General features: G+C 56.8%; 1 protein-coding gene across 1 annotated transcript in view; it reads right to left on the reverse strand.

Moving 5' to 3' along the window:
• Positions 1–13,010, reverse strand: part of LRP1 (low density lipoprotein receptor-related protein 1) — a 77,792-nt gene extending 64,782 nt beyond the window's left edge. The window contains 5 exon segments of the mRNA XM_009334169.1: positions 41–160; positions 2,801–2,938; positions 10,116–10,238; positions 12,783–12,815; positions 12,971–13,010. Of these exon segments, the coding sequence (XP_009332444.1) occupies positions 41–160; positions 2,801–2,938; positions 10,116–10,238; positions 12,783–12,815; positions 12,971–13,010 (454 nt within the window).
• Between the last annotated feature and the right edge of the window lie 1,389 nt (positions 13,011–14,399).

Raw genomic sequence — 14,399 nt, forward strand, 5'->3', positions numbered from 1 at the left:
ACCGTGCCAGGGGTGACAGCTCTGTCCACCCCGTACGGACCTTTGCAGCTCCTCCTGTCCTCAGCCAGCTGGAAGGAGTTGTTGCAGTAGCAGGCTGGTCCGCTCAGCGTTGGCACGCAGTGGTGCTGGCAGGCCAGGGCCGTGCAGTTTGCTAATTGTTCTGAGGAGACAGGGAAGACAGAGGAGAGAGGATGTCACCGATGTGCAAGCAGGGACGCTTGGGTGAGGAACAGAATGGACGCCTGGACCCCAGTGCTGGGTGAAGGGGACCCCCAGGCACCCCACCAGGTTTTGCTGGGGACCTCCATGCTGTCCCCCTGCTCCCCAGTGGGGAGGGAAGGACCAAGACCCTCAGCAGAGGGAGGGGAGGCCATAACAGATACGCGGCTGCTCCACGAGACGGGGGGGTCTGAGCAGCCCCAACCATCCCCCAAAGCTGCTGGCTCGATGTTGCTTCCCACCAGGAGCCCGTTGTGGCCACAGCCAGCCCTGAGACCCAGCGCTCCTCATGCAGGAGAGTGGCATGGGACTTGGCTCCAGGGTATCCTGGGGGACGTGGATCCCAGAGAGACTTCAGGGCGAGCTTATCTGCCATCTCCTCTCTGCAGCAACTTCCCTCTAACCAGGGCTGCAAGGAGCCTGGGGACCACCCCGCACCAGAGACGCTGCGGTGCAGGCAGCGGAGGAGCGCTTGGGCAGGCAGTCAGCTGCCAGACGCGCCGAAGAGCCCAGAGCTCACAGCTGTCCATACCCCTGCAGAGGCAGCACCACCCCAGCGCCGGGGTCAGGCGGCCTCAGGCTGAAGCTGGGACCAGAGATGCGGCCCCCCAGCTCAACGCCTCCCGCGGCTTCAATTCCATTAGTGGTTGTAATAAACACCAATAAAGCCCCCACCTGCCCAGCGCTGCCAACAGGCAGGGGGCGGCCAGGGCTACCCGCCTCACTCTGTTGATAAACAGCAGCAGCCTCCAACTTCATCAAGGTCATTTAGCAATAGGCCTCCTTAGCCTGCTGTGAGGGATGTGCTGTCAGCCCTTTGTTGGGGGGTTGGTTCATGCTGGGTTTTATTTTCTCCCCTCCTCTCCTCGCCCTGCCTGATCTGGTCACTTGGGTGCTCAGAGGGCGTTGAACTGGGTCCCAGCAAATCTGCCGGTGGAGGGGAAAAAGCAGCTGCCCAGCCACGAGCCTCTCCAAACCAAAACTATTCGGCCCTTTCCAAGTCCCCCTTCGCAGCCGGGGCTGGACGGGGGCAGCAGCACCCAGGCGCTGCGAAAATCCTGCCCCTCGCATGTGGAACCATTTAATAAGCCAGGCAGGGCCCGGCCGAGTTGTTTACAAGGTTTATCGGCTTTGGCAGGCCCAGCTATTCATTTCAGATTCTTATCTCTCAGCTAAAGCACCGCATGCATCCAAAAAAAAGAAAAAACCCCAAGAGTGCTGGGTCTGCAGGAGGGGGATGATGGGGGGAGTTTCAGCACGGAGGCTCTGATGGCATTTCCACCCCTGTGGATATCTGCAAGGGCAGCAGAGGCTCCCTGGCTCCCCGATGTCTCAGCATCTCTGCAGGGGCACCTCTGCAGGACAAACCTCCTGCCTGCTGCCAAGGGACTGAGTGGCCCCAGGCAGAGGCCAGGCACAAAGGGCAGCAAGGGGAGCAGGATGGGGCGGCATGTTGCTCCAGCAGCTGGAGCACGAACCGGAGTGACAGCTCGTCTCCCTAAGCCCAGGGCGGAGGCAGGCTGGGGCTCATGACCAGCTGCAAGGAAATGCCTCCCTGGGGCGTCACCGCCAGCTCTCCCCCCCGCCGACTGGCGGGCAGGACGGACCTCGGCATCCGACACAAGCGCTAGCAAGGGTTTACATCCCCAACGTGCCCAAACCTGCAAGCAGCAACTGTCCTGACACAGGGCCTGCCTACACCCAGCCCTCGTGCCTGCTGGTCATGTGCTGCCCAGCTGTGAAAAATCAGATCCCACTTAAGTATTGAGAACTATTAGCGAAATATTAATTGTCAGCTTGGACACAGCTGCAGAAGCCGCCCCAGGCTCCTCCCGTGGGAGCTGGGCAGCAGAGAGGAGCTCCGTCCCAGCTCCAGGGCTGGGCAGGAGGGAGCCCTTCCGGGCAGGGTGTCTCACACCTGGTTCAGGTTGAGCAGAGCAGTAGCCCTCTGCCCCAGGCACAGGAAGGGCTGGAGAAAAAAGCATGCTTGCTGCTCGCCCAGAGTCTGCAGAGACCCAGTTCCAGGGGTCAGCCCAGGACGTGTGTTTCTGAGCGACTAATCTGCGCACCAGCAAGCCGGCACACACTGATTTAGAGAGAGTTTTCCAGCAGGATTAGCAACCGGGACAGGCCAGGAGGGGGGACAAAGCTCCTGGAAATTAGGGAAAAAACATACTGGTATCTCTTATCTGAACCAGAACCCCAGCCCTCCAAGCTTTTAAACCCAGGAGACAATGCAGCTATTTAATAGCCCGCAGGCTCAGGAATGACGGGCATTTCACTTGCAAGCAGCTCTGGCTAATCTCTGGATCTGCTACCGGCCAGCCTGGCGCTCAGCTGCCCCGCGCCGGCTGCGCTTGGCCGGGAGAGGGGAGCACGGAGTGCGGTGGCACCAGTGCGAAGCCATTAAACAAAACCAACATGGGGCTCACACTGTACAGCCAGAAACCAGGGACGAACAGGGACTTCATGACTCTTACCGTGGCAGGGGAGGAAAGGAAGCAAGAGCAGTATCTCGTGGGGCAGCCCCCCTACCAGCAGCCCTTCTTTGACCACCATCGCCCCCCCCCCAGACACCTACCCCGACAGTGTGGCCCCTCATCGGAGCCGTCAAAGCAGTCGTGGAGCCCGTTGCACAGTTTGCTCATGTGAATGCACAGCTCTGTGCCCAGGCAGTTGTGCTCATTGGGTTGGCATCGAGACACCTTGCTCTGAGGACCTGCAAGACAGCAAAAGGCAGAACTGTCACCGAAGGGAAAGCATGACGGCTCTGCAACCCCGTCGCCCAGAGGAAACACCCAAAATCTCGAGGAAACTCTCAGCCCCACCACACTGCTCTGCCATGGCTCTCCAGCAGCGATCATCACCCGCTGGACATGGCCTTGCACAGCGAGATTTCGGGTAAAAGCTCTTAAGGCAGATGCAGGGGTTCAGGGAACCTCGCGTTCCCCAGGACGTTTGTGGGAACGTTTTTGCAGTAGCCAACAGCAGGCAAGCACCGTGCTGGCAGCAAGCGTGTGAACGCGCTTTGATTCCCTCTGCCCAGATGTATGTTAAAACCTCCTTGGTTTGGATTCCCCTGCCCGGCACGTGCCCCAGAGCAAAAGCAGCACCCACCTAGCAAGGCCAGTCCCAAATCTTCTCTGCTTTCACGGCAGCTCGAGGCCAGAAAAAGCCACCAGAAAAGGCTCAAACCAGGCTCTGCCCCCTCCAGCATCCCTAGCTCTCCCTGGAAGAAGCTCATCACACAGACACTGGATTTCCCTTTCAAAGCAGGTGGGACTGCTGCGGGCGCTGCTCTCCGGGGAGGAAAAGCGTGACCCGTCTGGAGTGAACTTTCCCTTTTCCATCCCTCCGCAGAGCACAGCCTGAGCAGGAGCATCGTGCGAAAAGGAAGGAGACCCGGAGCAGCTGGGGTGGATGGGGACCCTCTGCCCAGCCCCAGAGACTGCCGTCGGTGGACGTGTGCCCATCCTCAGCAATGAGCCGGGTTGATGGGCTGGGGTCCCAGGAGGAAGGTGACCCCAGACCTCAGCAGCCCCAGACCCCCTGTTTCGAGCTCCTGCTGGTCATGTCCACTCCGGGCTGCCCGGACACATGGCTCTGGGCACCCCTCGCTGCTGGGAGGGCCGGGGGCACATGGGGTCAGGCAGTGCTGAGCACCCCGAGCACAGCCGCCCTGGCCCCCCGCCATCCCAAGCACTCCCTCAGGTGCCAACACATTCTTTGTTAAGAGGCCGCTGCACAGGCAGGCTTGCAGGGGGTGGTTAAGAACCAGGGCTACGCGACACAAGCAGACTTAATCTCCATTATTAACTAGAAAAATTACAAAGGAAGCAAGGCTTTGTTTTTAAGCTTCTCTGAAAAGAAGCATGGCATTGAGACAAACAACAAAATACACCATAAATCGATTAACATCCTGAAACCCTGTTAAAAACTCCACCAACATCCTGGCTCCAACACTGCTTTACCCCAGGCTGGAAGGCAGCTGCCCCGGGGTGACACACTGACAGTGAGCCCTGGCACAGCACTGGTGCAGTGCGGGCTCAGTGTCAGCGGCCCACCGACCAGAGAGCTCCGCAAAGCCCGACTCCCCTCCGCAGGCTCTCCTCTCCTCCCTGGACCGAAACCTAAGTTTCACTTTAGGGCTGAATACACAGCATTTCGCCAGCTCTTGCTGGAGCCACCAACATGCCTCTGCTGAGTCAACGGCAGCATGCAAGCGAAATACTAAAATCCCATTTTATGGGGAGACAGTGGCTGTTTATGCCTTGCCCTCACATCAGCAGGGCAGGCAGCACATCAGCCCTGCTGGCAGCGGGGGCGGTAGCAGAAATAGCTCCCCGAGCTCCCTGCGGACCACCCCATCCTTTGCAGCAGGTGAAGTGCCAGGTGAGCACCGAGAAGGGCACCTACAGCACATCACACGCCGAGCACTTTGTCCAGGCACGGTCCCGTTTTAGACAGCTATTGAGACCAGCAGTCACCTTCATCTAGACTCCACTGGTGGAGTTTGTCCTAAATAAGCTTAAACTCTCCTTGGAGAGGAGAGTTACATCACGCGCAGCTTGCAAGGTCCAGCCCAGCGCTCCATGTGCCAGCACATCCTCATCCAGCACAGTTCCTGCCCTGCCAACACGCTCCCCGCCAGCGAGGGCTTGGTTTCACTCCCTGCGAGCTGTCACTGCTGAGCTACACTAGACGTGCTTTTAACCTTAATCCGCAGGCTCCCAGCAGGTGCTGCTCCAGCGGGGGCTGAAGGCTCTCAGCAGCACACGTGGCTGTGGCAGGGGCACTGCAAACCCCAGGGGAGGAATGCTGGGACTGCAAACACTCCAGGCAGGTGGGGGTAGCCCTGGCTCTTGCCTTCAGCCCGGCAGCTCAATCCCACCCCAGGGCTGCACCGGCGCTTCTCCCCCAGCCTCATCTCCCACCACCCCACTGCCATCCCTGCGCCCCAGCCCCTGATGGCAGCACGCAGTTGGCATAACTAATGGGAGACTGAGGTTAAACGGGAGACCTGGGGGTGGCTCCTCTTACATGGAGCCTTCTCCAGTTCAGCCTGAGCCCCTTCTGCAGGAGGCAGCTGCGGGGGTACTGCCCCAGGGACAGGCAGGGCTTGCGCTGCCTGCTCATCCCACCAGCAGCAAGGAGGGTGAAGGAGGAGGAGCTCATCTTGCTTCACTGGGCAAGCGCCAAGGCGAGTTTGGACAAGGGATGGACAGGACCTGCTGGCTCTGACCCCGTGGTTCTCCTGACCCTGCACAAGACCCCTTAGCACATCCCAGGCAGACACCTTTGCACACCCATCCCTCTGTCCTCCACACTATGAAACAGCAAATTGCTACTCGAGGAGCAGATGGAGCAGACTGGGTTTCTCCTCTACCCTTCCCAAATGCACCAAAGCCTTTGTAGAACTAAAGTCCAGCAGGAAATCTTCAACAAGCTGCCCCACAGCCTGGCACACTGCTGCTGCTGCGGAGATGGGCAGGAGGTTCCTCCCATGGCAGGAGCAGCCCATGAAAGCCCCTGCTAAGAGCACACAAACCACACCTTGCAGAAAGGTTCCCCAACCTGCCACAGTGAAAACTTCATCACCTTTCGTTTGTCCGTTTTGTGCAAAGTGACTAACTCTGGGCTTTTGACACACACGTGTCCCTTCTTGCACAAGAGGTGCCCAAAGAACAGAAATCTAACGGGCTCCAGATGCCAGATCACTCCCCTACACACAGGCTGCATGTCAAATACATTCCAGTATGTTTCCAGTTAGCCGACTGGCTTGGCACTGGGGTGATGGGCTCCTCCAGGATGGGGGATACGGAGCTCAGGACTCCCAGGCTCCATTGCTGCCATCGGGGACATGGGTTTCTTCTCCTCTTTCCCAGCTCCAATCCAGGGCACCCAGCAAAGGATTCCTGAGAGAATTTCTTACCACATACCGCTTCACAGCTTTTGTTTTTTGCAGAGGGCTAAACAGCAGCGCTATCTGGGCACTGAGTAATTGCAAATTAAGGGTTAATTAAGTAGTATCAATATACGGGCCGAAAGAATGAAGGCACTGAAATAAAGTGCACAGTTCATCAGTCAAAACTGATCTGCCGTGTCCATTATTCCCCTGCAAAGAGCCTGGATCAAACTACTTATCACAAACAGGGCAGGATTAATCTACAAGCCACTTTGTTTGCTTTTGACTGTGTTGGCACACTAATAAATGAGCCAATTTATTACATGTGACAAGCTTGTGGTACACCCCAAGGAGCTGAATTAGACAGGAATTTTTAACCTCTAAAAACCACTTGGAAAAAAAAAAAAGGAAAGAAGAAAAGCAATTCTTCCTCCTGTAAATGCAGCCTGTAGTTGACTTGCAACAGCATAAAGAGACACAGACGTGGGGAACTCGACAAGGGAACAGGCAGGAGGAGCTGGGAGCAGGACAGTCCTGCTCACCCCGCCGGGATGGACGGCAGTGCCAGCAGCCGAGCACCAGCAGAGCTCAGGTGGGGAAGGTCCCATTGCTGCCTCCCGGCTGCGCCTGGCACCAGTGCCGCAGGAAGAGGAGAGCGAAGGCTTTGCAGAGGACAGGCTCACTTGAGATGTGTCCGAACCCGAGCAGGGCCACGCCACTGACAGATCCAGCACCAGGCCAGTGTGGCAAGACAAAGGATTTGAGACCTCCTGAACCCTCGGACCGATGAACCGTTTGATGCTGAATCCTTGCAAACATCCAAGCGACTGAAGGCCGTGGACCCACAGATTCGTCTGCAGTGAAGCAAATGGTGCCGCTGTCCCATGGCCAGAGAAACGCGTGCCAGCAGCTTGGCTGTCCTGCTCGCGGGCAAACCCCCAGCCTGGCCAGGGCACCCAGCTGAGCTGGGAGAGCTCCAGGCACAAGGCCAGCTGGGATGCAGCGGCCAGATGACGGCTGTAGCTCAGCCACGGCAAATTAATTTCTCAGAGCCCCTCATCTCCTTTGATTTTCAACAGGATGGAGGCTCTTGTACAAGTTTTTTTCCCCCCAGGAAAGCTCCACGGAGTGCAAAAAAATGACTGACTGGGCAAGAACCGGGTACAAGCCACTCGCACAGATACAAGCACAGCACCGAGCTCGGAAAGAGAACTCTTCCTATGCTCAGCTAACATGTGAACAAAGCCAGCAAATACTTAAAAGGATTCCCCAGGGAGGAAAACCTCGCACATAATAGACGGCATTTCAAGAGACTCTGACATGAGTACATTAGTGCAATGTAAATAACCCTGCTGTGCTGCCAGGGTGCGAAAGGGTGCGCCAAGCAGCATGCAAAAGCCACGTTTGCAGCCTGGGCTTAAAAAAGAGATTAAATAATAGTAATAAAAGTCATCCTCTCCCTGCCAAAAAGATAAGGAGGATGAGAGCCTGCTGGAAGCCTCGGTGCCGAAGTGGCGTGAGAAAAGCTTGCCTGGCAATCCTGGAGATACCGGGCTCCGCACCCTGCGTGTGCCGACAGGTTGGACTCCACTCATGCGAGCCTGGGCAGGAGCAAGGCAGGCAGCAGGCAGCAACCTCCATTCATACCCGCTGCCCGTGGGAAAGGCACAGATGGGCGCAGGTGAGCGCCAGGCCAGACATGCACTGGCACCGCACCGAGCGCTGCTCGGCCACCAGTGCGGAGGAGCCAGCAGCGATGGCTGCTGACCCCAACCTCCACCTCCAGGAGGGCGCAGCATCCTTCTGGCTCCCTCTTGGTACTCCCCAGGCTAACGCAGTCTTGGGGCGTAAAGCAGGAACTTGGGAAAGGTGAGCAGAGTCCCTCAGAAAGGTCAAGCCCCTCCAGGTCCCCAAACCTCAGCAGTTGCTTCTGAAGCTGGGGAAGGAACTGCTCCCCAGGAAAAGAGCATTTCCAAAGTTTAGGGTCTGCAGTGGTGATGAAAACTCGTGGACTCTGTCCCACACGCGGTGGCAGGGTGAGGAGAAAGGAAACGCTGGGCTTTGGTCTATGCCTCACAAGAGGCTCCCACTTGCCTGTCCTGGAATTGCCGAGCACGTACCAAGGGGCACATGGCTAGTGAGGGTCCCACCTCTCCCAGGGAACGAGCCTCCCTCCTCCAGCAGGAGCTGCGGGTGCTCGAGTCCTTGGGGGACTCTGAGCAAACCTGAGAGCATCTTCCTACCTCCACCCCCCCCAAGACCACAATTGCCACACAGACAGACACAAGGTGCATCTGCAGAACAGCCGGACACTGCTCCTGGCACCAGGCACCTCACCAGCCCACGTGGTGCCAGAGCAGGGATTGGGGAGGGGCCGAGCAGGCAGCGGTGAGGGATGCTCACAGCCCCTGCTGCGGAGAACACCAATGCCTTCCAGCTTCCGCCAGGGCGGCAGCAGCTGAAGCAGGCAGGTGCAGCTCTGCCTTCCCCATCCGGGGGAAGACTGCCAGCCCCCACCAGCGGTGCCTTCGCAGTGAAGAAAGAGGAAGAAGGGGAAGAGGGAAAAGCATCCGAGGGATCCGTTTTCTGTTCACCTGTCCATATGGATGGGGGGGCGGTGAAGCAAGCGCAGACACGTGCAGCAAGCGGAATACGTCAATCAGGACGGATTTCTTCCAGCTGGGGAAGGGCCTCCGCGTCCTCCCGCAGTAATTTTCCAGGACTGCTGACTGACTGGAGCCAGACAGCCCATCCCAGCCCCCTCATCCCTCCCACGGAGGGGCTGGTTGCATCATTTTGCCTTAAGAAATAAATAACCCCAGTGCCGAACCAGAAACTGCTTTGAAGGAGACCTTTATGTACAGCGTGAAGCAGGAGTCTGGGAAGGATCTCTGGGCCAGAGGATGAGAGAATTTTGCTGGTCACTGATGAGCAGCAGCAGGGATGAACCCGGCTGTGGCTGTCCTGCTGGCCTGGCATCTCGAGGCTGCTTTCCTGACACAGTAAAACAACCTAATGAGGTTGCTCCTGCGAGGCAACAAGGGCAGCACAGGCTCCCTCATCAGATGGAGGGAGAAACCGGGACACGGGGAGAGGTGGTTCCTTGCTCCAGCCCAGCTGGAGCAGAGCCCCCAGCACAGCGCAATGCAGCAGGACCAGCATACCCACCGTCCTTGCAGAGCCCCCGGCACCAGCATGGTTCTGGCTCACTCCCCCGTGCAGACACACATGCCCCATCCCCAGCCCTTGTGCCCTGTCTAATCCAGCCCGGTTCCCTGTTTGCTTCCGAATCAAGACCTGACCGCCCCATCTGAGGCAGGAGCACCCCCTGCGCTGGGGCCGCCAGTACCACGATGGCACAGTGGCTCCAACAGCCCAGGACAAAACCAGTAAAACCAACACAGCATCCTAATCCAAACACATCTGGGGAAAGCGGCGTTGCTTTCCCCGGCTGTTCCCCAGGACTCCCAGAGATCTCCTCCTTCCCTTCAGCCCAGCCCTTGCTCCAAGCACCCGTTAAATGCCAGGCACCAGAGGCACAGTCACTTGAGGAAGGGATGCAGCTGCGTCAGAGCTGACCCATGCAGGCGCAGCCCCTGCCCCGTGCCACGGCTCACTGCATCCTCGCCTCCAGGACTCTGCCTTCCTTGTGTAAATCAATTTTGATGGAAACAAAAAATAAATGAGTGATACCCCGTTCCCAGGAGGCTGTTTTGTTACGATGGATCACGGCCCCAGAGCCAGAGGTCCCGGGAGCAGCGGCTAGGGAGATAAAGGGAGGAAGGACAGCTGGATGGCTTGGACTCCTTCCGCGAGTGGTACCCACCCCCGCCCCGAGGTGCTGTGGACTCCTGGTACTAGGGGAGAAACAGGAGCTGAGGTAGAGCAGTTGTGCGACGGCACCTATTTGGGACCCTGGAACGACCGTGCAATGAGTGAATGGATGAAACAAAACCAAAAGAACATTATTAGGAAGGAAAGGCATACATACATATATCGGGTGATTCATCCGAGCCATCCGGACAATCCTTTTCCCCGTCACAGCGCCAGCCCTTAGATATGCACGTAATCTGATCTTTGCATGCAAACTGTTTAGGGCTACATGTCTTCGGTGCTGGATGAGAAAAGAAATAATGATAATAAACAAGATCAGTTTCTTCCCAAAGACAAGTTATTTAAAAAAAAAAAAAATTTAAATTAAGGACTAGATTGCTTTTAGTTTGATTTCTTTCTAATGGCTCAGCAAAAGTTTTAGCCTGGCATCAGATCCATCAACCTTGCCCCTAAGGAAAGGAGAAAATTTAAACTGAAGCATTAATTACACTGCGAGAAAACAGGAACTGAGATCCATGATGCGCTAACAGATTTTAAAGATCATTTAACTTGGATGAATTAGCTCCTGGGAGCCAAAGGCGGTTTATTTTCTATGCTAGACAGTAAAAAAGACAGGGAAAAAAAATAAGAAAACCCAAATGAGAACAAATTAAAAAGTAACATTTTTAAATCACAAAGACAGCACCAGCAGCAGCAGGACGGGTTCTCCATCCATCCTGCGCCCAGGAAACACACACGTGCACGGTGAGGGCGGTGCTCCCAGGGGAGGGTTGACAACCCCAGCACCACCCTCCCGGGACACGCAGAAATAAAACAAAGTCATAACAAAACCAGCAGGAAAACCTAAAGCACAGAGCGCAGAACCAGCCTGAACCCTGGGGACAGGAGCAGGGCTGGGAAGAACCCCAGTGCCCTCTCCTCTGGGCGGCTCCGGACTGGGGTGCGCTCTCCCCCTGCCAAAACTGGCCCCCCTCAAAGGAGGCTGGCTGAATGGGGGGGGTCACCTGCACCCCCACCCCCGAGTGCAGGCTGCAATGAGGGGTCACTGCACACACCCCCAAGCACAGGCTGCAATTGAGGGGATCACTGCACCCCCCCCGCGCACAGACTGCGTGACTCCCCCTTTGCCGAAGGGTCATGGGTAGAAGGGAAGGCAGAGACCCTTGCCTGTCCCCCGCACTGCCAGGCTACACTTTGCCAGTCAGCAGGCACTGCACCAAGGTCTCTTTTGGCCAATCCACAGTGGCAGGGGCAATGCCAAACGTGAAAAAAATGTGTACGTAGCCATACATGTAAAACAAACAGGGGGGGTACCAAAGCCAGCTGGCTTGGAGGTGATGCCAAGGCAGGGCGGGCAGCAGAAGTTCAGGTAAGAGCTGCAGTCGGGAAGGGTCAAATTGTAGTGAAGCCATGCCGGCTTTGAACCCGATCCGCCGTGTCGGGGGCTCCCAGGCGAGGGCCATTGCCCCAGCACACGGCAGAGCCTGGCACACGCAGCCCCGCTGGCTTGGGCTATCTTCTTGCCAGTCTTTCAGCATTTCACTTTCTTCCCAGAGATCCAGCTCTCTGCAGCGAATGCTTCCACGCCGATTGCAGCTTTTGCTCTGAACAGCAAGCCCGAGCCCTTGGGAAGGCAGAAAATCTTGAAAACCTAACGAAACGCAACTGTGAATGTTCGTTAAGAGCAAAGGCAGTCAAACACATGCAATTCCCTAAACATTTATCTTGTGTCATCCCTGGTCTTCTGCTAAATTCCCTGCTCCAAGGATCCACTTAACTTTTTGCTCAGCCCACGGAAGGAGGGTCTCTGCATCTGCCTCACTGCAGCTGCGCCAGGCAGCACCACAGGCAGGAGCTGCTGCCAGCGCTGCAGCTCATTTCACGCGTTTCATGACCCAGCTCGCCCTCAGGCTCCTGACAGGCAGAGAAGGTGCCACGATTTCTTGCCAGTTCCTGCCATGTGAAGGAAATGCCGCAGCCAGGTCCAGGCAGCTTCTGTCCGGTCTGCAGCAGGGATGCTGTGAAGGAAGAGGATGGGGAGGGTCCGGTCCCCAGTCCAAATCCCGGTTCCTAAAGGGTGGGAGGAAACTCTCCCCACCGTGTAACGATGCTAATTATCCCTCAGACCTACAAAAGGGCTTTGTTTGATGTCATTTGGTTGGACTGAAGAGTACCACCTCTTACAAACCTTGCTTCCCTTCTGTCTTTAAAGCAATCAGCATCAGTAACCTTGGAGCTGTTGCTTAGAGGGAAAGTCTCCACACCATGACAGGGAGCTCAGTGCAATCAAGATGGAGACTGGACATATCAAAATGGATGAAACATCCCCAGTTATGAGCAGATGCCTCCCCCTCCACCGCCCTCCCACACCTTCTTTAGGCGAGAGATGACATGGACACCAAGCCTGTTCCCTTCCTCCTGCAAGACACGGCAGCGCAGGGCTGGGAGCTCAGGGACAGGCACCTCCTGCAACCAGCTCTCCTCCGAAGCCGGCTCTGCCGCCCCCTCTTCCCAGAGGAGCTCATCTTCCACCTCCATCTCCCAGCCACTCCATCTCCCAGCCACAAGCATACCAAATGCAAGATTCATTAAGAAAACCACAGCAAAGAACCGACGCTCCCTTGGATTTCCTGCTCTCCCTCGTCTTCCCAGGTCTCCAGCAGCCACAAAGTGACCTGCGGCTGCCACAACCGCCCAGCCAACCGCAGCCGGCACCCAGGAACCCGCCGGGCCACCAGCAGCCCGCAGCCGGCACCCAGGAACCCGCCGGGCCCCAACCAGCCACTGTCTCCCCACCAGTTGAGCTCAGCTCCTGGCCTCTTACCTGCCTCCTGCCCACCAAGGGGAGCGGGCAGATCTGCAAGAGGAAGGCAAACTCCTGGCAAGTGGTTCCCAGCCTGCTGCCCCATCCCAGCCGCTCACAGCCCTGCATTTACACAGGAGGAGAAACCAGAGCCAGGACAGGATCTTGATTTGCACTGGAGACACCAGTCCTGGAGCAGAGACGCTCACCAGCAGCACAGAAGATTGGCCTCTCACTCGAAGACGTCATCCCTAAGTACCAGTACCTACACCTTTGCAGAGCAGCCTTGTCTCCAGGGCTTGGCTGCACTCAGACTGCAGCAGAGCAGGTTCTCCTGCCGCTCCCCCATGCAGGAGCAGAACACATGAGATTTCTTCCAAGTACCGAAACATCACTCAACGCATGCTTTGTCAGGCCACACACGTGCCATGGCTTTCCTCAAGGAACGCCACCCGAGGACATGTACCCTGCTCACACCTGCCCTTCTCAGAGGTGGCGATGCTCCAGCTCAGTCCTTCCCTCGGCGCAGGCAGACCCCAGGGAGCAGTCCTGCCACTCCTCGCTGCCGCAGGGCATGTTAACGCACAGAAAAGCTGCACCCGAACCCAGCTCAAATCATGGGCCATCCCCCCTCCGCCATTCCCAAACACGAGGACAGCTTTGGCAGCACGAGGCCTCGTGGTTTCTAGAGCGGCTTTTGCACAACGGCTGCTGTGCCTCCGCGCAGGGGGAGAGAAGGAGATCGCTTCCCCTCTCGGCAGCCAGCTCTCCAGGCTCCTCAGCAACCCCACGCACTTTCTGTTCTTGCACAGCATGTTCCCAGCGAGTTAAATGGCCCCAGAGTAAGTGTCGAGATGCCTCAGTGCCAGGTGGACAATTAGAGGAGGTGTCTGTTAATGCATCCTTCACACGGAGCCAAATTTCTTTCCAAAAGCCAGGCGGCCGCACCAGCAGAAGCAGCAATGGCAGCAGAGAGCAGAGCTCCAGCTCCGGGTTGGAGAATAAAGGCGCCTTCATGCAGCGCACAATGGCCGGCTCAGAGTGGTGCCAGGACAGCTGCGAGAGCCATCCGCGGAAAACACGTCCCTCTTTGGCAGTCAGAGGAGAGATCCCTGCTTAAAAGTTAATTCAAAGGGGACAGAGGGGAAAAAATTGTACTAAAAAAATGGCAAAAAAATGGCTATTTGGGTGCAAGAAAGGGGATCCTTCTTCTCCAGTAAGGGGTGGGAGCAGAATCCCCCAGCGGGGGCATGAAGCTGCAGGGGGGTATTCCCAGGTGGGACAGGAACCAAGAGCCCGGCCGCGCCTCCCGCCATCCCATGGACACGGGGATGCTGGAGGCTTCCTGTTAGAGTGCAGCAGGTTGGGGAAAAGGGCTGTTAAAGAAACACAACAAAATACATTTCATTTTTGCCTAAAGCAAGAAATTGACACTTCCATTTAAATGGACTATTTTAGGAGGCTGGTGAGCAGGAGGTCTTCACCTTGAGCAGAAGCCAAATTAACTTCAGTGCACAGATGAGTACAGCATAAAAACCTAGATAGACTGGAAGCAAACCAAGAACTCCTTCCTTGAGCAAGTCGTACTTTCCTCTTCAGCCCAGCTCCTCCCCTTCCTCGGGAGGAGCAGGCTGGCCG

Source organism: Pygoscelis adeliae, unplaced genomic scaffold, assembly GCF_000699105.1.
Source record: "Pygoscelis adeliae isolate BGI_AS28 unplaced genomic scaffold, ASM69910v1 Scaffold591, whole genome shotgun sequence".
NCBI classification, from domain to species: domain Eukaryota; kingdom Metazoa; phylum Chordata; class Aves; order Sphenisciformes; family Spheniscidae; genus Pygoscelis; species Pygoscelis adeliae.